The sequence below is a fragment of the Pectinophora gossypiella genome, chromosome 15, assembly GCF_024362695.1.
Source record: "Pectinophora gossypiella chromosome 15, ilPecGoss1.1, whole genome shotgun sequence".
In the NCBI taxonomy this organism is placed as follows: domain Eukaryota; kingdom Metazoa; phylum Arthropoda; class Insecta; order Lepidoptera; family Gelechiidae; genus Pectinophora; species Pectinophora gossypiella.
This window is the reverse complement of record NC_065418.1, coordinates 6,501,011-6,525,555: the sequence shown is the minus strand read 5'-3', so window position 1 is coordinate 6,525,555 and position 24,545 is coordinate 6,501,011. Positions and strand designations below refer to the sequence as shown.

At 43.4% G+C, this 24,545-nt stretch overlaps 1 protein-coding gene across 2 annotated transcripts in view; it reads right to left on the bottom strand.

Annotated features, from left to right (window-relative positions):
• Positions 1-226: 226 nt before the first annotated feature.
• LOC126372950 (protein TIS11) overlaps positions 227-24,545 on the bottom strand; it is a 40,772-nt gene continuing 16,453 nt past the window's right edge. The window contains exons 2-3 of one of the 2 annotated variants that reach the window (XM_050018866.1): positions 9,846-9,887; positions 227-3,030 (exon numbers count right to left, since the gene is read on the bottom strand). In XM_050018866.1, coding sequence (XP_049874823.1) covers positions 2,347-3,030; positions 9,846-9,887 — 726 coding nt within the window. In that variant the 3' untranslated portion in view covers positions 227-2,346. The remainder of the gene's footprint in view (positions 3,031-9,845; positions 9,888-24,545) is intronic. The other variant, XM_050018867.1, reaches the window with a different exon arrangement.

Genomic DNA, 24,545 nt, shown 5'->3' with positions numbered 1-24,545 from the left:
TTTAAAATAATGGAGTTTTCAGCACAACTTGCCAATTCTTTTGCCATGCATTCATATTGTAGTTTTGGTATTGTAATGAAGGTCTTGTAATGAAGGAAGGCCTATTGAGTTACTGAGCATTAGTGTCTTTAATTAATAATTTTCCAATGTCAGACCAAACTTAAATAGCAACTCAAATGAAAGGATGTAACTGAGTGGTATAAACGAAAAATAAAAACAAAAAATATAACGTATTTTGACTATAATTCAATAAAAATGCAGATGGAAATAAGGTAAACTTACAAGAAAAATGTCATAAACAAGCTTTAGCCTTAATTTGTTTTGTCCATAAGAGAAAGAATACGTAGTCAATTTTTTTAAGATTAACTAATAATTGGAATTAAATAAAAAATTAAATACTTAATTACAAGTGACATAGGTACTAGAGTTTTAAACTAATGCCTGTTATATTAAATGACTCATGATATATTACTAACATTAAGTTACATGTAATCGTAGTACTTTAAATGTCTGTTTAAATACAAAAGAAATTAAATAAATCAGCTTTAATGGTTCATAATTCGTAATGAACTGATAATAAATAATATTCGCGAACTTTATGAAAACGCTTACATCTAAATCCTTAAATTAGGTACAAAATTATTATCTTCAGTGGTCACCATGCAACGACTTGCTAAATGTGAAGTGGAGAAGAACTGAAACTAAAAATAGCAAACAAAACAAAAACATCACCATCTCGGTCCTATTTCTGACAATAAATTAAACACAAACCAAGAATGGTCAATATGTTATTTTATTAAAGGTACAAAATCGTAGATCTGTTAAGTATAACAAAATATATTCAATATGTTGGCGCGAGGAAACAGTCTCTTGGTAAGAATCGAAAGCGTATCCGGCTGGTTCTATCAGAATTTCTCCTAAACACTTACATTGGTCCCTTAATTAAAACTTTATACTTTGTTATATAAATATAAAATATCACACTTTAAATTCAAAGAAAAAACTATACTAAATCGAAACTAATCACTTAGCTCTGTCAAGTACAAAAGTAATAACTGTGCCAATTTGAATACTATATTCAAAAGGAGACAATAAATAAACAAACATCTATCTCGATCAACTAAAAATTAAATATTATAATAGATTTGTTATAAAGTAAAAGGCACTCTTTGTGAGGCGGCGCGGGGCTGGAAGCGCGCGAGGGTGGTGCCGCCGCGCCGCGCGTTGCGTGTTGCGGGCAGAGTCGCCAGTTGCGGCTCCACTCAGAGTACTTACACTACGGATACATGAGCGGGCCTCGCTGCTCGGCAGGCGGCGAGATTTTGACATGTTTTGCGAGCTCTCGGACGCGGGCTCCGAGCGGCGCCGCGCGGGAGGACTCCGACGATGAAAAAAATACAATCACCAAAACCCCAAACAGGTTTTAGCTTGCTGCCCGCCCTCCTCGCACGACGCAAAACGAAAAAATCCTGCGCAGACGAACCGCTGGAGGCGGCGCGTCGCGGGATCGCGCCGATAGTACTCAGATGGGCCGCGCATGATTGAGATCGCTAGCGGTGTTGAGTAGCCTGCGATTATCGCAGAGTTCGTCGGCACAAATGAGGACTGTGAGCTCGAAGCTCGCGGGCGGGGCGGCGGTCGAGTGCACAGGATTCCGTGTCTGAAGGACGAAATATAATTTGAGCAAGCGGCCCACCGAGCTGCGAGGCCGTGAGGACTGGCTCCGCCCGACAGCAGCGAGATAATGATAATGCGGCCGGAGCCAGCCAGTCGAGATAGTTATAACGAACCACGTCCCGTCGACGCGGGCCCCGTCCGATTGCGGTGCGGAATTGCAGCTGCTAGCTACAAAATAATTACAGTTAAGAGACTCGAAATAAATAATAAATTATTATCTTAATCCTTAAAAATAGATCACGAGCGCCTTCTCGCGGCACGGTACCGAGCGCGGGCAGGCAGTACATAATAAATAATAATGTTCTATAAGCTAGCTTTACAGATACCACCGCTCGGCGGAGGATCGCATCGGGAAGACTTCCGCGAGCTACGCAATAAATATCTAATATTATAAGGTGCAATTTACAAGTGCGTGCCGATAATAACTAAAAATGAACGTAACCACTAAATCACACCGCAAACTTTCGAGACGCCAGTATACACTTCGTATAGTTTATATTACAGGGCGAAGTAGTAGGAGCATCGACAAACTGGAGATCATTCGTTGAGCGGGTGCGGTGCACGGACGCGGGACGCGGCGCGGCTGGAAGACGTCGAGAGGCACTACGGTGACGGACGATCCTTACGCTAGTTCGGTATAAGTTAACTTAGGACTAGGCGGTCGGAGCCTTAGGCGATCACAAGATCACCGAAGGCGGACGAGATGCGGTTGAAGACGGGCAGTCGTTCGTCGTCTGGGTCGGGCGAGTGCGTGCGGCGAAACGCGAATGCGGGCGGCTGCGCCGGCGGAGACATCGCGGGCGGAGAGTGTGGCGTCAGCGGGGACTGCGGCGCCAGCGGCGAGTGCGGGGAGCGCGGCGAGCGCGAGCCCTCGCTCATGTACGACGCCATGGAGCCGCCCGAGGACAGCGAGGCCAGCGAGCCGCCCGGCGACACTGGCTCACGGCGTCGAGCCTCCTCCGCGTTGTGCACGAAGTGGCAGCGCGGCCCGTACGGGCAGAACCCCACCGAGTGGAAGGTGCGACACAGCTCTGTCTTGTACTTGGGGTGGCGCTGGAGGTTGCGAAGCTCGCGGATGCCGTGGGCGAACTGGCACTTGTCGCCGTACTTGCAGACGCCGGCCTCCTCGAAGGGGCGGCAGAGCTCGGTCTTGTAGCGGGAGGTGGCGGGAGGCGGTGGCGCGGGCTCGCTGGTGGTGCGCTCGAGGCGGCGGTGGCCCAGGCGGTCCAGCAGCCCCGCTAGAGCGCGCTGTGCAGGCACTGAGGCCGCGCGCGCCAGCGCTGGGTGCTGCTCCCATGTCGCCGCGCCGCTGCCGCCCAGCGCGCCCATCGTCTGCACTGGCCGAGATTGGTTCTGAAAAATACGAAAAAAAAATCTTTACAACATGACAAAAACGGCACAACTCATTAAATTTAACATATATACGGGGTTCGGGTGGCATATAGAAAGTAAACGACTTAAAGAAAACTCGAACCTTGGAACTTTTTGTGGCTTATCGAAATCGAATATAACTATCGACCTTAATGTAAAGGCCCGAAAGATCTCGTCTATCGTTTATTTTTGTGACGTAGAAAAAACGTACACAATCTGGCCGAAGGGTCGCGTTTGGGTACCTGCCAAAGTTAACAAAAAAGTCGCCCCGGGAGGCTGGTTTCGTCTACCTGCTCGAGCTCGATTCATTTTCACTAATGGGCTCCGAGTTAAAATGTTTAATATTTCCAATTAACCGAGCTTTTAAAGTGGTAGTTTAAGTGCCCTGGGGTGAGTCGAATTTTAACGACCGATTCTTTGGTCCTATCATGAATTATTTATTTCGGTAAATATCTTAGTAGGTAAATGTTGTAACGAGAGCTGGTGGTAGTTTTGGCTTTCGTATGCAGCTCATACGGTTGAATCGTCTTTTGTTTCTGTGGAGCGTCGAACCTGGCGCTCCGAGGCATCACCATAACAATGGTGGTGTTCACGCGAGAGGCAGTTGACACGCGGCGCGCGGCGGCTGGCGGCATACAATCGCGGTGATTGTGCACTATTGTCGCGGTGTCGCCGCGCGCGACCAATAACTTCAACGACACATTTTGACGACACCTCGCCGCTAGCCGGCTACCGAGGGGCAACGGTCTGTAAGTGTCGTACTAACTGTTACCGACGACTAAAAGTACAATCGGTTATTGTATAACATAACGTACCTACTTATTATGATTATAGGAGTATGGCTTGACAACAACGTAAGATGTTTAACAGATACTTAGGTTTAAAGTAAAATGGAGGTGGTTCTACAAAGGTCATTGCCGCAATGTACACAAGACCAAAAACGTTCTATCTGTAGATCAGACATAAAAAACGATCGAAATGAGGTATTATTACGACGCAGATCCATGGTGCTGCCCATGGAGCTGACGACACGGAACATATACTCTATACATAATGTATGATCCACATCTCTTATGCGGCCTCAATCGAAGTGAATGACACATCATTGTATATTCCATTCGCCTGCGCCTCGTCCGGCCATCGTAAACACGCAAACACTTGTGTTTTAGAATACAACGGACAAATTATTATACGTACCGCGATATTTTTTAAACTTCTGTACAGAACATACGCAGCGTAAAGAAGCGACGCAACGGTTCTAGCATACGATATGTGATAATGATAACACTTTACTACTTATTGTTAGTTAGTCAGGAGCTGTATAACGCATAGTTTATTGTTGAAGTTTTATTGGGACGTATCGTACGTATTGCACGTGGTAAGAGTACTTAATTAAGATTGGCGCTTCAACTCGTCTACTGTATTAAAACTATTGTAAACAACTTGTCGAAAGCACTTTTGCACTGTGATTAAATTGTCAATGTACGCATCGTAAAAACCGGCCGCGCTGCCTTGACGCAGATAAATGGTGACATTTGCTTGGCCGAAACATATCGAAGACAGAATTGTCGTAAATTAAAAGTCCTATATTACGAGACCGATAATGAAAATTGAAGAGGATAATATAAGTGCATTGACTAAGTTTGAGAGAGTTTGAGCCTGTAAAGACAAATAACTACGAGCCAGCTATCATTAACAAAGAAAGTGACAACGGAAAGTTGGTGTCCTACTCCAAAAGTGTCGGAAAGTGGACAGCATAGCGTAGGGAATTTATCGGCTACAATATATTTGCTGTCTAATGAAACAATATGGCGTTGGAGGCCCGTCAAAGGCGAAAGTGTAGCAAATAAATGAGCGTGCGGTGCAATCGCGGGTGAAATGTAGCGGTGAAAAGCGCAGGGGTTAACTTGGTGGCCGCCAAGTGTCGAAGGAAAACGGCCGCGGCGTAATTAGAGAGTTATCAGAGCGGAACATTGGTTAAACGCTGCTTTCCATCGGACATTGCGCCCGCGCAACTCAGCTCCAGGGAAAATTGTAATCACTGTCGATTTCAAACAGCGCGGTCGTTGCGTTCGAAACTGAGGGCAATCATACGCGAGCACGTCGCAACTCATGATTATGGTCTGTTTATTAAATAACATATGTTTAGCCATTAGATCGCCGTCAACAGTTTACACTCAGCGAGGCAACAAACTAATTTATATGTATACGAACCGGCGGGAGTTTGTTTGGTAAATATAATTTTGGGTAGCGCCTGCGCGGATGGTGTAAATGTATTACCAAAGAGTCGGCTGGGTTGCGAGCCGCGAGACTCATGCGTTGGTGTATGCGGCTGTAGTTAGCGCGGTCTGTTGTCAACCGACACGCGCTGCGCTCAGCTACGACTTCGGTTAAAACATAAAATTTGTCTTTTTCATTACAACACGCTAGGCGCTGCCGTCATTCAATAAAGTTAACTGAATCATACATGACACTTCTACTCTAAAATGGACGTATTGCACGGTTTTGAAGAATGTTAAGAACAAGAATCATTACGCGGTATTTTCTTTGACGTCAAGAAAATATGGCCGCTGAATGACTAATATGCTACTTTATGTATCAAAATCCCATTACGTAAAGACATGTATCGGCATAAAATAATATGATAAAATGTAGCTCGCACCCATGACATCACCAAGTAACCGAAGTGCGAAATGAACTACCCCTCTATATACAAAATTTTAAGTAAAATGAATTACCGAATTAATAATTCGAAACATTCACTATAATTATAAGCTTATCTGTAAGTTTGCTGCCTAGGACCGCCTAGCTCTAAATACCTACGTTTATAACGCGAACAATGCATTGTCAAAACCTAAACACAAATTGTAGCTAAAAGATGACATAAGCATTCCAAATTACAGTCATAAAATATTGAAAGAGTAAACATAAGCAGACTATTACAGAGGTTTATGCCAGAGAGGGCATCGACTCGCCACGAACGAAAACAAATGTGCCAGCTTTGAAGCCAAGGTGCCAACGTGGATGCACAATGGCTATGGTTAACATAATGAGACTAGTTTTAAATGTATGTACCCAAACACATGTGTCGCCATTGTTCTTAAATCGAAAAAATAAGGAAAACAATATTTAAAGGGTTATTGACTTCTTCGAAAAGCATTGAAAACTGGTATCGAAGGTTACGAAGTTTACGTTAACAATCAGAGAAAATTTACACCTTGATGGCTTGTTGTTAAAAAGCGAGGTCTCGCTAAATGTATTCGCTTTACCGATAACTCCGCACAGGGCATCGGCTTCAGCCAACAAAGAACACGAATTTGGGTTATGAGTTTTCAGCAAATTCAAAACGGTATGTCACCCGCGTTCGGGTTTAACAATTCAAATGAACACACTCATCACAAAGCCGGGTCAACGTTGCAGTGACTTGTTCAAACAAAAACTATCTTTCCACAATTCCGCAGATGCGTTTTCCCGCTATTGTTCAACCTACAATATTTTCAAGTGTCGACATAAATAACTTTTATAGCTACAGCAATTTGGATGTGTTCAGATATTTATAAATAAACGTATAATTTATTTCTTAAATGGAAGCAGTTCCATAAAAACATATAAAGTGTAATGACGTAAATATATTTTATTTAGCGTGTATTGTAGGACAATAAACAGCACAACGACAGCGAGTCATTAAGACGGACTCGGGACAATTGAACGCGACGTAACCAGAGGATTGCTTAATTGACCGTTAATTGCTTCTAATCAAATGCGTTCTATATTTAAATGAACTTTTAACGATTTCGAACACTTAGCAACCGTCTTGTGCTGACTCGAATATTATTTATTATAAAACATTCTAGATATTATAGGTAATGAGTCATTACATCAACTTTAAATGGTTGTAAATACCTTTCTTAACTAATTCCTTGACACAGGTGAAATTTATTATAGGATGAGTCTCGTATTTACGTAGTAACGTAAAAATACATTTTGCGTCGAAAACGACAAAGTAAACAAAACGTCGTAAGCTTGCGAGTACCATCGAAATGGTCCATTTCTCTGAGGAGTCCGGCGAGGGTCTTGTCGATTGCGCCCATCACGTTTATTGAATGATTGCGCGAAAATAACCAGCCGAGACGCTGGCCCCTCCGACGACAACCTCCCAATAACGGCGGTGTAGTCATCAACCTTTTTGGCCATAATTCGCCCCTTTATTTCACTCTGCACTCATTCGTATTTGTTTATACTTAAGGGCATATTGTACACACTTGTTCAAGAACTTATTTGAGCGGTTTACGGATTAATTTCGAATTTCATTTTGTTAGACACCTAAGTCCGTGCTAAAAACGTGCAGAAATGGTCAAATATAAGTTTAAACTATTGTTTAATAACAAGCCCTAAAACAAAGGGCTTAGAATTAAGCTTTAGAAATCAAACCTAAACAGACTGATTCACGTTTTCAAAGTGTGTTTAGTAGTCAATACTGTCGATATATGGACGGAGCGAGGCGTGACGCATTTAGTAATATTGTGGCTTGAAACGGTATTCAATGGTGTAGTGTGGTGAGCCATATTGTATCAACGCAATGACTATGACAATAATTATAGCATGCAATGGTCTCCCGCGTTGTTCAGATATCCGCCATCTGAGTAATAACTATTAGGTCTAGCGGGAGAGAAACTTATGCACATATTATTTATGTAATGTCTTACATGTGTTATCCGTATTTTATTTGCAAGTGACATCTTACAAAATATCACTTAGAAAAGTATTAAAATAATACGTCTCTAGATGAAGTTCGCATGTGGCGTTTTGACTATTTGAGTCAACTCAACGTGACTATACCTATATTATCATAATAATACGACTAACTGGGGGTTACAAAACACATTGAAACATCTTTATAACTATTTCTGCAACGATGATGACACAATCATCAGAGATTTTCAGGGTCAAGACAATGGCTGTGGTCTGTATTTTCTGGTAGAAACAAACAAGTAGCTAGGTAAGTTTGATAATATAAGACCATGACTATATTTCAAATTAGTGTAGTCAGAGGTATATTGTGATAGGTTATATTGTCATTGAAATACGATTCAGTGTGGATTATTATATCATTATATTAGATGGGGGGAAGAAAGTGTTAACATTATGAAAGGACACATTGCATTTATGATGCCTCGTGAAGATGAAGATGGTAAATGAAGTTGCCTATAATGTGTAGATAGTGGCAGTGGCATCGTCAAGTTAGATGAGTAAGGCCGGACGCGGCGCAGCCCCGCTCGCATGCAGATGGCCCTGGGGCCGTGATCGCAATGCGAGACGTGCCCGCTATGGAATAAATGCCATCACATGTCGCCCGCCCGTCTTTATTTATAATTTGAATACCCACCAAACGATTGTCTTCTGGTTACATTAGACGAAACAATGGCAAATGTATTCGAAGACTAAGTAAATCATTAGCATAGCGAAAAGGAAATCACGTAGTTCAAGAGGTGGTTTCGAGAACTGCGAAACCATATTCTCATTTTCCGAACGATTGATTCCGTAACGACGATCAAACAAACGGCCAATTGAACAGTTCGTTGACAGCATGCGAATCAAAGTAAATAAAAGTTGGCACGAGTAGGTTTTGGGAAAGCTCAATGTTAAGTATGTTTTGTATACATAATAGATTTGCTCGTGAGGTCTTCACCTTTGTTCGTTGTCGTCATTTGTGAAGTTGTGTGATATATACTCGCTATAAAGCTCGACGGCGAACGCGGCGGCCGTAAAGCAAATGTCAACAAAGGGCTTCGTCCAAGTCGATCGTGTTTACCCCTCGGCTGCTCAAAGCAGAGGAAGCACGTCCCCCGCCTGGGCCGCTTTTAGCACCTCCTTATTTATAGACTCTACAACACAGCGCTGCCTCGACGCTGATTTGCAGAACCGAACATGGAAACAATGTTGCCCACCACTATGCCTCTCCAAGTTTCCACGTTACATCGCCTTTTTTTGTAAAATGTTCGTATTATATCGCTAAAGCTTGCAAGGTGAAAATTGTGTGATACGTGTAATCCTTGTGTTTACGTTTACCATGTCTATCTGAAGTAATAATCAGTTACGGGAGCCATGACGACGAATGACTGTGCGTCGGTCATTAGCGGCGCAAACTAGGCCCTTACGTCAGACATGTATCTGGTTGCAACAATTCCTTTGTCCGTGCAATTTTTATTGTTGCGTCACGCTGCCGGGTTACACTTTCCCCGCAAATTGTGCTATGTGACTCATAAAAGAGATGATAAAATGGAAAAACGTTTTGTGTGACTAACGCGTCAGGCTCATTGTATTCTTGGCAAGATTTAAACCGACGCGCGGCCTGTACGTTATGAACGCTCTTAGGAATTTATCGGACATTTAAATACAAACTGGATCTGTGATGGTTTTGAAAGACAATAATTGCTGCGGCTAAGTAGACAGTCAGTAGGCACTGTTTTGTAAACCTTATCTAATGACACGCGGTGCTATTAGTGGAGTAACCAGTAGCCATAACTCGAACAACGACCACATTCTCTACAAGACAGGCTTCGAGTTTTCTATGGATTGTAACATGTCTACATTGCGAGGTCACTACCGGAGGCTTTGAAGCTAGCACGTGATTACAGTACAGTATCCGCGTGTTTGCATTGATTTCCTGATTATAAATTGAAGTTCACGCAGATATTTAGTTATGTTTATGATAATAAGTAGTAAATAATTATAATTTTCATATTATTCAGAAAATTATTTACGACAACTTATTCGTATAGTAGTATACTACTCACGAAGTTAGTTAGTCCACCATCGGCCAAGTATTGGGGGCTCACCTGTAAAATGAAAAGCTGCTATTAGCAAGTTTTACGTGGAGATTGATCTACATATTTGAATAGGGGATTGAAGAACGCCTTGGGCTCTTAACTTGAAGTAAGTACCCAAGTCAATACCTCGCGAGCAGTCCTAACCGGTCTCCATTGAAAGCGATAGCACTTCCTACAAGAAAGTAAAATCGTGCTCCGCTAGCCGTCCGGAAAACTAACATGCCGCCTTCATATTATAAATCGATCTTATTACGAGCGATATTACAATTACTGCTCCGGGACTCAACAACTGTTATGTTGCTGCCGTCTGCTTTTTATAAACGTTTATTGTGAGAGATGACAATACTACTTACTTCGCAATTAGTTAAATTAACGTGTTATGCAAGCATGTAATAAGTCAGTTATGAAACTAGATTATTTAGTTTTACCATTAACGATGTTTGGTCATTTGTCTTATTGGTTAAGAAGACATTCTGATTCTATAACAAAAACGGCACGTGTAATGTAGATCGTGTACCAATACTGAACTAAACGTTTCGTTTATATTTGTTTAAATAGCCAAGACTTGCTAAATCGAATTAACCTAGTGGCAGAACAATTCGCATCGAATGAATATTCCTAATTCGAAGTATGTGGGCGCGAACCATAAGTACTTTGGTACGTTTTTGGCCGTAGTGTTGTGCGGCCTTCACACGCGACGCGCTGCGCGGCGTGATAATGCCCACATTTTCCGCTCCTCGTTAGTTACAAGCACAGTGCGTCCACTCTGCGCAATTAGCCACGCTTGCACGTGGAAATTACTAACAATGTGGGCATTACGCCACCGGCTTTAGACGTGAGGTGTCACGACCCGGCTCTGTAATAAGAGACGTCGTTTCTAACGCAACCGGGTGATCTCTAATTGAACCCGGCAGCGCGCGAAGGTCCGGCGCGGATCACGAACTCAAATCACAATGTTATTGATCAAGGGGTCCGCTAGTTAAGGTTTCATTTGCTGACCACATGCTCTTGATTACAGCCTGCGGTGAACGCCCTAACGAGGTAAGAACATTGCACCAGAAGGTTCATCACAGTCATAAATAAATCTCAACGTGTAGCTGCATCAAAACATTAAAAGTATCTCGTTTCTGACTAAACATATGTATAGAATTCATTGACCAGTAGATACCTACATATGGCATGAAGTGTGTGTGTATGGCGCCTTGGTTTTGCGACGATCGTCGTTCTCGATCAACGAAGCAATCGCGGCCACTTGTGCTAATGAAACACTTCAATTGAATTGGGGACATTAATTCAGCCAGCGTATCGTGCCACTGTTTACATTGATACCGTATAAAAATGCTTCCAAGCGAGCTATGTACTCGAATGGAAAAATACTGGATACAAAGAAAAGATGAATAATCCGCATTAAGAACTAATTAAGTCTAATCGGAAGAGGAAAACACTATTTTTATTCCCTGTGGTCAATTCGTCCCAGTAAGTAACACTGTTTAGAACTCTGGGTAGCTATTTAAACACATTCTCGCTACCGCAGTTAAGATCTTATTGCGTACTTACTTAAACACACCATTGCAGAGCTGTAATGATTACTTTTATGAGCCCTTTATCTATTCTCAATTTAATGGATAGTATGAGGCCATTAATATGAAGACAACGACCACACGACGAGGCCGTAGCAACAAAAACTTGACGAGTTTAATTATCTGTAGTGAGTATGAATTGAGGCCATATTTTGAATGTGCTCTTTATTGTATAATATTTTCGTAAGGTATTATAGAAAGGGATATTATTAAACATTATTGCGTGAACTACAGTTTTATCTGTGTGGTGTAACTGTGTATTATGTTCAGTGTTCTGGTCGCACGTAATTAAAGTCATATTATATTCCAATAGCAGACGAGGCAGATCGATAATAGAAACGACATTGTAAATTAAAAATCATTCTGCGGTCTGGTGAAGCCAATGTGCGCCGGAGTTGATGAACGATCACTTTGCAACCACTCCATTCAATTTGACTTTATTGAACCTTGCAGTCTACTTTAAAATTCGCCTGGGGTATATATATAATATAAAACGAGCTATAATTAATTGTATAATATTTAAATAATCTAACCCAACATTAAGCCGCAATTTATAGGCTGATCATTACAATGTATTATGATTTACTCGGTTGTGGCCAACAGGTTTGCCTTGTAAAGTCTGATGTTTTATGACTATGGCTGTTTTAAATGTTCGTATTGAATTATAACTATCTGCATTGAGCCTGTTTATTGATTAAAGTACGGTCTAATAAACGTGTCGAAATTAAAATTAATAATTAAAAGATTACAACACGAATGTTTCAGAAAAAGATATAAACATGTCAAAACACAAGTTATGAATAAAAACTTTTGCAAGAGACCACTTTTTACACTAGTTTTAAACTAATATTATTACCAACTGGCCGTCACATTCACTAATCTTAAATTATGTTTAATATATTCGGTCGTAAGTCTAATGAAATTCAAATTAAATATTGACTTCATTAGGTGTCAAATAAATAGTGGCAGTTGTTCGTGAAGTCAAGATCAGCATTGTGCAACTTTGAATAACTGAAGAAGCATCGTCGGTGAATAATGATCGTATTTACGTCCGCAGCCTTCACCCGACGCCCTAGTGAGCGACTTATTATAATACTTTAACAACGCAAACACATTAATTTCAAACCAAACAACATTGAATCTTAATAATTGGATTATTAAGAAGCTGCTCATGATATTATTACTCATTTTTAACCACAGTTTATATTTTCTTAATTTATTATGAACAACTTTGTAAAATGTTTTTTTAAACAGCACGGAAGAGAAAAAAGAGGTTGGAAGTGCAAATAAAAAACTTAGCATGATCGGCTATTTATCAAAAAAACACTTTTGTATGCAGTATCTTACGAAAAGTAATGATAAAGTTGCAGCCCATCACATAAAATATATTATACATTGCTGGTAAAGTGGTTGTGGGATTTGAGAATTAGTAGAGCTAATCGTAGTTTGCAGGAATAGTAGTAAAAAAGAGAGTGGGGTCGAATCGAAAATGCGCATTAGGGCTTTTCTAACCTCTTCCTTCTATTCCGTGTTAAATACCTATTGTACGGGACTGTAAACCGCACGCTATGTTCTATGGGATGCTGGTTCTAAATAAAAACAACTATTTAAGATTCATTTCTGTACAGTTGTGTCTGTACCTAAGCTATGTTGTGTAAGGTCCTATTGCGACCTTCCTAAAAATAAACCTCGAGTTGCGAGGTGTGCGAATTGTGTGTGTTTTTCGACGCCGTCTCGCCCTAGTCATATACGATTTTACGGTTCGCAACTAGTGGGCCTTGCGCGCATTAAGACGAGACGGCGCCGCGAATGAGGTGAGTGTAATTTATTGGAACAAAAATAATAATATCACATACAATCGTTATCACAATATTTTCTTAACTATACTTATTTAACTATCTATATCTTTATTTCAAAATCTAAGTTATTTACAATAATTTGTTAAACTATGAGATCGTTCTGGGCGTCGTCCGGCACATTCCTCCCGCCGTATGTTGACGGCGCTGGAGTCTACGTCGACATACTCCTTCTTCTGTTGTGCGGGCGGCGTCCCTCTACTCCTTCTTCAAGCTCCCATGTGCATGGAGGGTGGCATTTGCGAGCCTCTGCTCCGAATTTCTTGTGGTAGTAGCAGATTGTCGCGTCGGAAGTGAAGTAGTCCCGAGAATATGGAGAGCCTCGAAGTTGGCTCGCTCTCAGGTAGATGATCTCCCTCTCCAATTGTTCTATTTTCCGTTGGAGATCGCGTAGAAAATTCGTCGATTCTGTTTGCGTCGCGCGGGAGCGGACGCGAGGGCCGAGGTAGCGGCGCGGCGGCGGGGGGGCGGAGCAAATTCGGACGGCCTCTTCTGTTGTGTAGGCCGGGGCGTGGCGGTTCTATATTTTCGCCCCCATGTGCTGTCTGTTTCTCTGACTTTCGCCGTACGTTTGTAGTTGACTTTCTCGTCAGCGCTGCGGCGGCATAGAGCTATAAACTGAAGGACGCGAGCGGTGGCTCGCAGTAGGCGTTCCCATTTCGAAAATCTATTACTGTCCGGGAGCGCTGTTGTTAGTGTCGTTGTGGTGACACTTCTGTGTGTTGTATAGTGCAGTCTCTCTTCGCCGGTGTTTTCTATATGTGGTGGCTTCTCCGCAGGCCACGTAGTTGGGTCGTCACGTAAGAATTCCGGGCCTCTGAACCATCTGTGTTGTACATCGAAGTCACTTGGTACATCGCGGGTCGCGTCGTCGGCGACGTTGAGTTTAGTTGGAACCCAACGCCACTCGTTTAGCTTGCTGACCTCCTCTATTGCCGCGATTCGATGTGCGACATACGGTTTGTACGAGCGAGCGCCCGTTTTTAGCCAGGTGAGTACTGTGCGGCTATCGGACCAATACGTGACTGACGATGGTTTTCGATCGTGTTCTTCTATTACAGTCGCGGCCATACGACTGCCCATGACGGCCGCTTGTAGTTCGAGGCGTGGGATTGACGTGACTTTGAGCGGTGCGACTTTGGCCTTCCCCAAGACCAGTGATGTAGTCACGTGTCCCTCCGGCGACTGTATGCGCCAGTATAACGCGGCGGCGAAGGCTGTTTCACTAGCGTCGACGAAAACATGTAGTTGCATGTTACTAGCGTCGCTGTAATGTAAGTGACATCTGGGTATCGCGACGTGGGTTAGCTTCTTGAGATGTTCTATCCACTCCGTCCATTGTGCGGCGAGGTCAGTGTCGATCGGCTGGTCCCATTCGATGTTTCTTCTCCATACTTCTTGAAGGAGTTGTTTCGCCTTAGATGTGACAGGCGAAGCGAGACCGAGAGGGTCGAACAATGACATGACTATTTTGAGCGCCTCACGCTTGGTGGGTTGTTTTCTGTTTAGCACGTCTTGTGGCAGACGTGCTAGGTCGAGGTTGAAGGCTAACTCGTCGCTGTACGGCTTCCAGATGAGACCTAGTATCCGTTCGGTCTTCGTGTTTTCGTCGAGTGAGACTGACTGAGTTGTCGTCGATGGCTCCGAGAGTGCTGTGAGAACCTCCTGCGAGTTTGAGGTCCATTGTCGTAGCTCGTAGTGTGCTTCGCTGTGTATCTCGCGTACTCTGTTCGACGTAGCTACGGCCTGTTCTATTGTCTCGAAGCTCTGTAGATAGTCATCGACGTAGTGATTGCGGACTATTGCGTCGTACGCGTCCGGGTCTGTGACTTTGTACCGCTCGGCGTTGCTATTCTTTATGTAGATTGCTGTCGCAGGTGATGACTTTGCTCCGAAGATGAGTGATGTCATGCGATACTCTCGGGGAGTCGTGTCGCCTCTATTGTCGCCTCGCCAGAGGTAGCGGAGGGCGTCCCGATCTTGTTCACGTATCTTGACTTGCATGAACATTTCCTTGATGTCGGCGGACACGGCGTACTTGTGCTGGCGGAGGCGCATGAGTACCCCCGGTAGAGACTGTAGTAAGTCGGGACCGGTGAGCAGGTAGTCGTTGAGTGATACACCTTGCGTTTTAGCTGCGGCATCGTGTACGACGCGTACTTTTCCCGGTTTCATTGCGTTGAGAACGGGGAAATGAGGTAAGTACCAAGTTCTATTGGCTGTTTTGGTACTCGGAGCGGGCTCGGCATAGCCCTTTTCTATAAGCGCTTCCATCTGTTCGTTGTATTTCTGTTTAAGTAGTGGATCTTTATCTATCTTTTTTTCTGTAGACAGTAGGCGGTTGTACGCGTTATTGTAGTTGTCGGGCATAGACGCGTTGTCTGTGTGCCACAGTAGCGACGTTATGTAACGACCGTCGTCGCTACGTGTAGTGCGTTCGGCGAGTATGTTGAGCGCACGCTGTTCGGGGTCGCTTTGTGGCCTTTTCTGTTCTATAGCGAGAGACTCGATGGCGAAGTACTGACGAAGTTGTTCGTCCATACTATCTTCGGGTGTGGGTGCGGTAATGTAGTTGATTCGATGTCCTATAGTGCGCGTGTGTGCGCCGTGTAGCACCCAGCCGAGAGGGGTGAGGGAGGCGACCGGTTGATGCCGCGCCCCTCTTCTTGTTTCGGTGGCGAGGAGTAGCTCCCAGTTGTCCTGTCCTATTAGTATCTTCGGTGTCGCCTCGTAGACTAGTTGTAGAGCGATGTCGGACAAGTGGTGGCACTCGGTGAGGTCGTCGTTTTCGATGCGTTGCGGTGAGAGCTGTAGGTTTTCTATCGTCCGGGCATGCGTGTCGAAGGTGTTAGTCGCCCCGTGTAGCGTGAGTGTTACACGCTGTGATTTCCTGACTCCTATGTCGGTTGAGAGGGCTTCTATGCGTAGCGGGTCGCTCGGTCCCTTTATGCCGACTTGGTTGGTGATGTCGGCGTCGACTAGGGTGACTGTGGACCCGTCGTCGAGTAAGGCGAAGGTGTCGACATCGCCTTGTGGACCGGAGACTTTGACAGGGAGGATTTTTAAGAAGGTGTGAGTTCTTCTCGTCGTCCATGCCGTGCTGACTGTTTCTGTTTTCTCTTCGGGGACCTCTCTTTTCAGGAAATGTAGCATAGGGTGATGAGTGCGGTTGCACTGGTTGGTGTTGCATGTTCGGGCTTTGCACTCATGTTTGAGAGTGCGTCGAGTGAGGCATCGAAAACATAGTGACTTGTTTTTTGCCATTTCCCATCGTTTGTCTGTGTTCGCGTCGGTGAATTGTTGACATTTTACCGCCGTGTGTCCCGTCTTGTCGCATACGGGGCACGCTGTCTTATCCTTTTCCGTCGTGGAGTAAGTACGCTGTTGTGTCTGTTTTCGAATTTGGACGGCGCCGGGTGCTGTCCGCTGTGTTTGTGATGAAGCTGTGTCGCGCTCTGGTTGCGCGTACGGTCCACAGCGTTCAGCCTCGCGTTCGAGGAACCTTGCGAGTTTCAGTAGGTCGGCGTCGTCTTCTGATTGCTCAGCCGCGAAGTCGTACCATCTATAGCGTATTGTCGGTGTCAGTTTGTCTATAGTGAGCTTAGTTATCTCGGGGTTATACAGGTACTGTTGTTTTCGGAGGGCGCGTAGTGTGGCCACAATGTTGTTTACCCTCGTCGCAAATACGCATACTTCTTTGGCTGAGTCGCTGAGGCGCGGTAGAGCTCGGAGGCGGTCGAGCTCGGTGTGAGCTATAGCGTCGGGGCGGCCGAATCGAAGCTGTAGTGTCTTCATTACGTCGGTGGGGTTCGCGTTGTACATGAGAAGACTTTCAACCGTTTCTTTCGCCATTCCCTTCAGGCTCTTCCGCAGGCGTACTAAGTTCTCCTGGTCGGAGTAGGATGGAGCTGTCGCTGTGTAGGCTGCGTAGAAAGACAGCCATTCTGTGTGAGATCCACTGTATGTTGGAAGCTCGAAGGTGCTGCGCGGTGTGGGACACGCTGATCGCGCAGCTAACGTGATCGCTTGTGCTAACTGTGTAATTTCTATCGATGGTTGTTTGGCGATCACATGTTCTCCCGCCGTGACGGGAGTTGAGATGCATCCACCTTGTGTAGTGGGTGCCGCTATGCTGTGTTTTGCCCCCTTGTTTATAGGTGTCGCGTGACTGTGTTGAGTTTGCGACGGTTTTTCTTCTACTGTGGTTCTGTATTCACCCGTTATAGTTAAGGGTGCTATGTTGGTGGGCAGCGGGGGGGCCAGCGTTGAGTGCTGGTCCACCCACGTCTTTGTGCGTGTGCGTACGTCGCTCACACTTGCTATCTCTATGTCTGTGTCGTCGTCGGATTCTTCGGCTAACGTAGCGATGCGTGCTGCTGCCAGTTCGACTTCTTTTTTCAGGAGTTCCTCTTTTGCTTTAAGTAAGGCTAGGCGTCGTTTCTTTGAAGCTGTAGAGTGTGGCGCTGATGGGGCTCTGACCACCGATCCAGGTCGTAACGTCTCGTTCTGTACGCTATCTTCTGTGTTGGATTCCCCCGTAGTCCTATCTGTATCGTCTGTTGTGCCCGTCGTCGTCGTTGTGGTGCCCGAGCTGGTCCCAGTGGTAGTAGATGTTTCGGTACTACCACCACCAGGCTGTTCTGTAACCAGCGGGGCTGCTGTATCTATTCTATCTGTGACGGCGGCGGCCGCGACTGCGGGAGTTGCTGTGTTGGTGACCGGTGGGTCTTCTGTTGATGGCCGTTCCATCTCTGTCGACTTCATACTCCTGGTTTTCATACTGTGTCGTGTCTGGCTGTTGTCCAGACACTCCTGTATCCCGGCTGTTACCCGGGATTTAACTATACCCGGCTGTTATCCGAGTTGTACTATAGGTTTTCCGACTGTTGTTCGGAACTATGTTTTCGATATCCGACTGTTATTCGGAATCTTCTATGTTCTATCCGGCTGTGATCCGGCTCGAAGGACCAATGTACGGGACTGTAAACCGCACGCTATGTTCTATGGGATGCTGGTTCTAAATAAAAACAACTATTTAAGATTCATTTCTGTACAGTTGTGTCTGTACCTAAGCTATGTTGTGTAAGGTCCTATTGCGACCTTCCTAAAAATAAACCTCGAGTTGCGAGGTGTGCGAATTGTGTGTGTTTTTCGACGCCGTCTCGCCCTAGTCATATACGATTTTACGGTTCGCAACTAGTGGGCCTTGCGCGCATTAAGACGAGACGGCGCCGCGAATGAGGTGAGTGTAATTTATTGGAACAAAAATAATAATATCACATACAATCGTTATCACAATATTTTCTTAACTATACTTATTTAACTATCTATATCTTTATTTCAAAATCTAAGTTATTTACAATAATTTGTTAAACTATGAGATCGTTCTGGGCGTCGTCCGGCACACCTATGTAGGTATTGTTTGATAGTAATGGCCGAGGGAATGGCTGAATTGGAAGTTGAAACGTGTAAACATATAGATTTTGAATTGTCTATTAAAATAATCAAATAATTACACTATGAACTAGCTAACACTGTCAAAGCCCAGCCAAGCGAGATTTAAGTAAAAAAAACAGATCGCAACAGGACGTGATAGTCAACTGGTTATCCAAATTGAGGCGTCTTGGAAACCACTCGAAGCTCGGACGACCTTGACTACAAAGAGAGTTCGCCGGCCAAATATTAATTAATTATTTATTACGTAACCCGTTTGGCCAGTCCGTGTGTTGCTTGTAGATTCCACACTCGACGATCCACAACGATCCACTATATTGATTGCGCCGGTTCACAACGAGATCTCATCTCATGACGTCCATCGGTCCATCCGCCAATCACGCAGTAATTGGTGATGAGGGACTGAGATTCAATTCTCACGAATTTATAGTAGGTATATGTTTATGATTTTTGTAAATACAAAACTTGCGAAGTCCGTGCGAAAATACCCCACCGTCAAAGACGCAAAAGTCCGGCTTTAAAACTATTTTAGTCATTATTTTTTGTTTCCATTAGAGGTTAAGTGGCTGGTACTGAACGTACTCTCATTAAGAATGTTTAAGTAACATTGTTTTGTAATTCGTACGAGTGCAACCTTTCATACGGGTCAGTCAGGCGATGAATGAATATTCTGTCATTGTCTGCATTCGTAGTAAACAAAATGAGTCGTATCTTGACCGATGCGTAATGCGATTTATAATGTTACATGCTGAATTGACAGAACGTTGTATTACACTAAGCAAAACGAGTAGACTTTAAATAATGCTTTACGTGTTCATGATATTTTGTTAGCATAAAATAAAAACTCCACGTCATTGAAGATAGGTTTGGTTTAGTTAGTGGACTGTCCCTAAATAGAGCAAACATTCATTTCAATACTGAATGTAAGTTTTTGGCAATACTTCGCCAAGTTTACCTTTGTCGTCATAACACAATTATGCCTATATTCGTAGGTACATCGGTTTGCCAAAATAAAAGCCCGACTAGTCTGGTTCAGCGCATAATTTCTGTCAAGCCTAGTAGAGACATTATTGGCGATGCGGGAGACACCGAGACACACTCAGAGCGGGCGTGATGCACGCAATTGCACTCTTGTCGCAATCACATGTCAGTTGCGACTCACGCGACAACTCGTATCGCAATCAACACTGGGTCAATCGTGTGCGTACCTCCACATTACTATTAATGACTGGCAGATTTTATAACAACTCACATGCTACATTAGATGTTGAATGACACGAAGACCCTCATTGCGATGAAACGATGGAAATTTACCATTGGATTCAAGTACCCACACTATTATTTAATTTAAGGTTTAGGGTTTCACCAAAACATATTATTTTTCATTCAGCAATTACTATATGATACGCAGTTTAATAAATGAAGACTGACGATTTAACTATACGGTTGGCTAAAGATTATAACAGTCGAAAGTGTTTAAAACAAGCATCTAAATCACATTTCGTTTATTGAGCCGCTTTCGTACAATTAAACAGACTTATGAAACTGGCGCCGTTTACGCAACGCTAATCGCGATTAGGCGCGAAAGGGCTAGTCGACCTTCGAATTTCCTTACTTTCGAACCGATATATCATGTGGAGAAAATTTTGATTATGGTGCGATTTTTTAAGTGAGTCTGGGGGCTATATTTGGGTGTTTTATGGCGGGTTGGTCCCGGAAGCGTAGCTGAAGGTCGGAGAGCGTGGCGACGGCCTTGCCGCCGGGTGTGCCACTTTCTCCGCTGCACCACCGCCGCCAAGCCCACGTGAGTCGTTACGTACGACACGAAACAATGCTTTGTTCCACAAGCTCTGTTACGCCGACGCACTCTGCGGAACAGCTGACATAATCAACCGAAATTACCATGTTTCCATAGGTTGGTAAGGACAATTCCAGCCAAATAAGTGGTGTCTTCGCATTGTTTAAAGTAAACAAAGCCTTGGAACTGTATTTCGTAATATTAATGAACCTTTAAAATTAATTTCGTATGCAAAATCATCGTTAAATAGGCAGAGGCACATCATAATTATTGTAAAAATAATACTCGTTGAACATACGTTTGACGTATCTTGCCATTCACTTCTATATAAGTCCTATCTTACCCAACCCCAATTAAATATGACCCCTCATTTATCTCGAAATCATATGCCTTATAATGATGCGTTGTTAGTGACATCAAAATCTCTTAGCAACATTGAGACGTGCAAAGACGTCAATCTAATCAGTGTCAAGCCTAGCTTGAGCCAATGTAGCGCGTATCCAACTTGAATAGTAAAAGGGGTAATTTGAATGCATTTCATAGCAATACAGGGCTCACGCAGAGCAATTTGAATACTAATCAGAATCGCGGCCACCAAAATATAGGACCCTAACGTAACCCGACTTACATAGTAACAGCTCGCTATGTTGGTCATATCACAGTAAATACAAAGTAGATTCTTAGCGCCATTGAGAAAATTGCAAGTTAATATTTGAAGTTGAGGTAACAGAATTGGTTTTGACGAGTAAACGTCAAATTGTGTCATAATAGGGGAAATCGAAGGTTATCGGCGCGGTTGCAACCCGGTTTCAGTAAGTGTTGTACGTGAGGCGGAGGCAACGTCGACGCTGCCTGTTGGGCAATGTTTTCACAACTTCAGTGAAACACTGGATTAACCACATCGACCAAGTGGTCACGCCCACTCCGTTGCGGATTATCGCCGTACAAATAACAACAAAGTATCGCCATCTTAATGGAAATATGTAATGTTTATTGCATAAATCAAGCGACCATTATGTAGGTCGATAGTTATGCGTGGAGACAGTACAGATACAATTGAAAATATATAATAATATGATCGAGATATTAAATTAAAACTTTCAGCATCGTTGCCTACCCTTGACCTCTATTAAAGCTAAGAGTTTCTTACTCATTTCGCCGAAGAAGAAAGTAGCATCAATTTACCTGCAACACAAAGAGAAGACACATAAATAAAAATGTCAGGACGGCAGTAGGCACCAGGATATACTGGTATCTACTTCAAGTCACATAATGGGGTGACAATAACAGCCAGTGAGTTACTTAACAAGCGAGAAAAAAATAAGCGAGTAGGTATCTACTTATTATTATAGATAAAGGCAGTTTTTATTTATGAATTAGACAATTTAAAACATGTAATCATCATGATGAGTGCGTAATTACACTATTATTTGGTAAAGTAGATTACGCTATTAGGTAAGTTGCTTAGTCGAGCTGTAGAAGTAGTTTAACAAAATGAATTGTATGTAGTTACAACGCATGTTGAGCGAGCGAGCGGTTGACCTTCGCGGGAGGACCGAGCGAATGGACTCATCAACGCTCTTTGCATTTATTTAGTCGAGAATTAATTACAGATATTTTATTATTAAATCGTTTTCATTTCGGACACTAACATCCATGTTTAATAAATATAAAGTTAGTTTTATAAATTATGTCGGGGCCGGTGTTTATTGTCGCGGTTAAAGAGATAAGACTGATTTTATTTTTACTAAAATGTTGCGTGAGTAATAATTCAGTATATTATCGTATGTTTCGGGTTAAGCCGACGGAAGCGGTCCAACGTGCGGGACACATTGTGCGAACATGCCTCTCCGCTGGACGCCTTCCTTCGCTAATTACAAGTTATTATGTCTCCAACGCAACAGATGTGCAACATCCGTTCCTTTTCCACTTCTTTTTTCAGCACAAATTGTAAATTATATTCTCTTGAATAGAACTGCTCAATGATGTTTGCCATATAGCGCGAGAGCGTCTACCTACTCGCGCATGATTTGAGGAAAACAATTCGTTATTCTCTAAGGATGTGGGTGTTAATCACACGGTTCATGATGTATCCGAAACGAAGCCTCGTGCTTGAATATAATTACTTGCCATCGATTCGGCAAAGTTGATAATAATCGAGACATTGCTTAATGCTTTACTTACAAAATTGTATTTAGAACGGCTGCTAAATTGTACAAATCTTAACCGAGTAAAGCAATTGAAATGCAGTGCTCGTATAGTCTTTTTGAAGAAATAAAAGGCTCAGTTAAGCCGGCGGCGCTCTTAAAGGCACTTGTTAGGAGCTCGTAGATTACCCGATAGGTTGCTCGGCTAGTAGCGGCTCTATTACAAACAAAAATAGAGAACAGCGATTACGACTAGTTTCACTTTCGTTGGGCGCAAGCGGGTCAGTGCATCGCGGCCTCGCTGCTGTTGCATAGAGCAGTGAATAGACGCAAGACCCGGCACCGCGGCCCCGCGGCACTACTGATCACCGTAAATATCAACGTTTAAGCAACTAAGTCATGTTTATTGTCGTGTTTTCCTATCTCCTTATTACGTTCAATTATTTACACGTTGATTGTGATGTTCTTATGAAACGTCAATAAATAACAAGTGTTGCAAAATGTTTTCATCATTACCTAGTCGTTAATATTGAGTAAAAATTAGTACATTAAGATGAGACAACATTAGCATAGCGCGGTAATAACCATGTGAATTTATGATCATGCGCGTACCAGTGCTCATTACAGCAATTTAGAGAACGACGACGGAGAGGCGGATGGAGCGACTACGATATTATTTTTAGACGTCGTCGCTAAGAAATGGTAAATAAAGCTCTGTGACGAAACGCGATACAAGTTGAACAAACTGCCATAAACGCTCGAGGAAACGCTATCTGCGGGCGGGTCACTCGGATAACATTTGAACCGCCTGTATACTAGTTTTGGATAGCTTATCAATTTGCGTCACACGATAATTATTTTTAACGAGAAGCCCTCCCTTTCGGGATAACATGTTGCTCTATATTTCATAATCAACGAGGCACAATTAATGCGAGAAACGGTTTTTTCTTTGTTTTTTTGGTCGTAGCAACTAGTAATTGTTTTAAAACTTGTTAGGACGCTATCGCAACCGTTTTCCACGGGTCCCGAGTCGGGTGTCGAGCACCGAAGCATGGCTTTCCACGTCATGGCATAGACCACCCCACTTGTCACGGTGATGACTCCTCGCCCATCGGCTCGACCTATGCGCCGCCGGCCGCCGAGGGTCCACAATAGTGCCGTAATGCATTACGCAAGTTCTCAGTGCATGTTTATGATACTAAGCTGCGTTGTCATGTCACAATAAATTTTGCCTTATAACGCTATTCATAGCGTAACAGGGCTCAAGTTATATATGCCGAGTAACAAAAGGTCAGGCTTCAAATTTACGGAAGACCCAGACAGATTGAAGTATGAGAATTGTATGTAAAAAACTTAAGTGGGAACCGTTATTAAAACATGAGTGCAGAATTGCAAGTATGAAGGCATTTAGTGAGGAGCACACATAGTTGGGTGCATTTCACGGACCCTTGCGCAGGCAGGTACGCCGTGCGCAGCGGAGCACGGAGCCGATTTGATAATGCACCATGTTATTGCACAGAATGCAGTCAGGGCGAGTTCCACCTGTTCACAACCTGCTATTTGAGCATCCTCGATAGTAACCGTCACTTACTCATTTATCGTTAATAATCATTTTATGAACTGCCTATCTGTCGAGTTTTCGGTACAATAAACATCAATTACCAATTCTACGTAATTACGCCTTCATTATAATAACTAATAAGTTGATTTTGTATTCGCAACACAATTTATAGTTGTTGTTATGATGCTAGAATATAAAGTGCGCATTAGGTATAGGTATTTTGTTTTTCAACTGTAGCGCAAAAACAGATATTCGCACAATGTAATTTTAA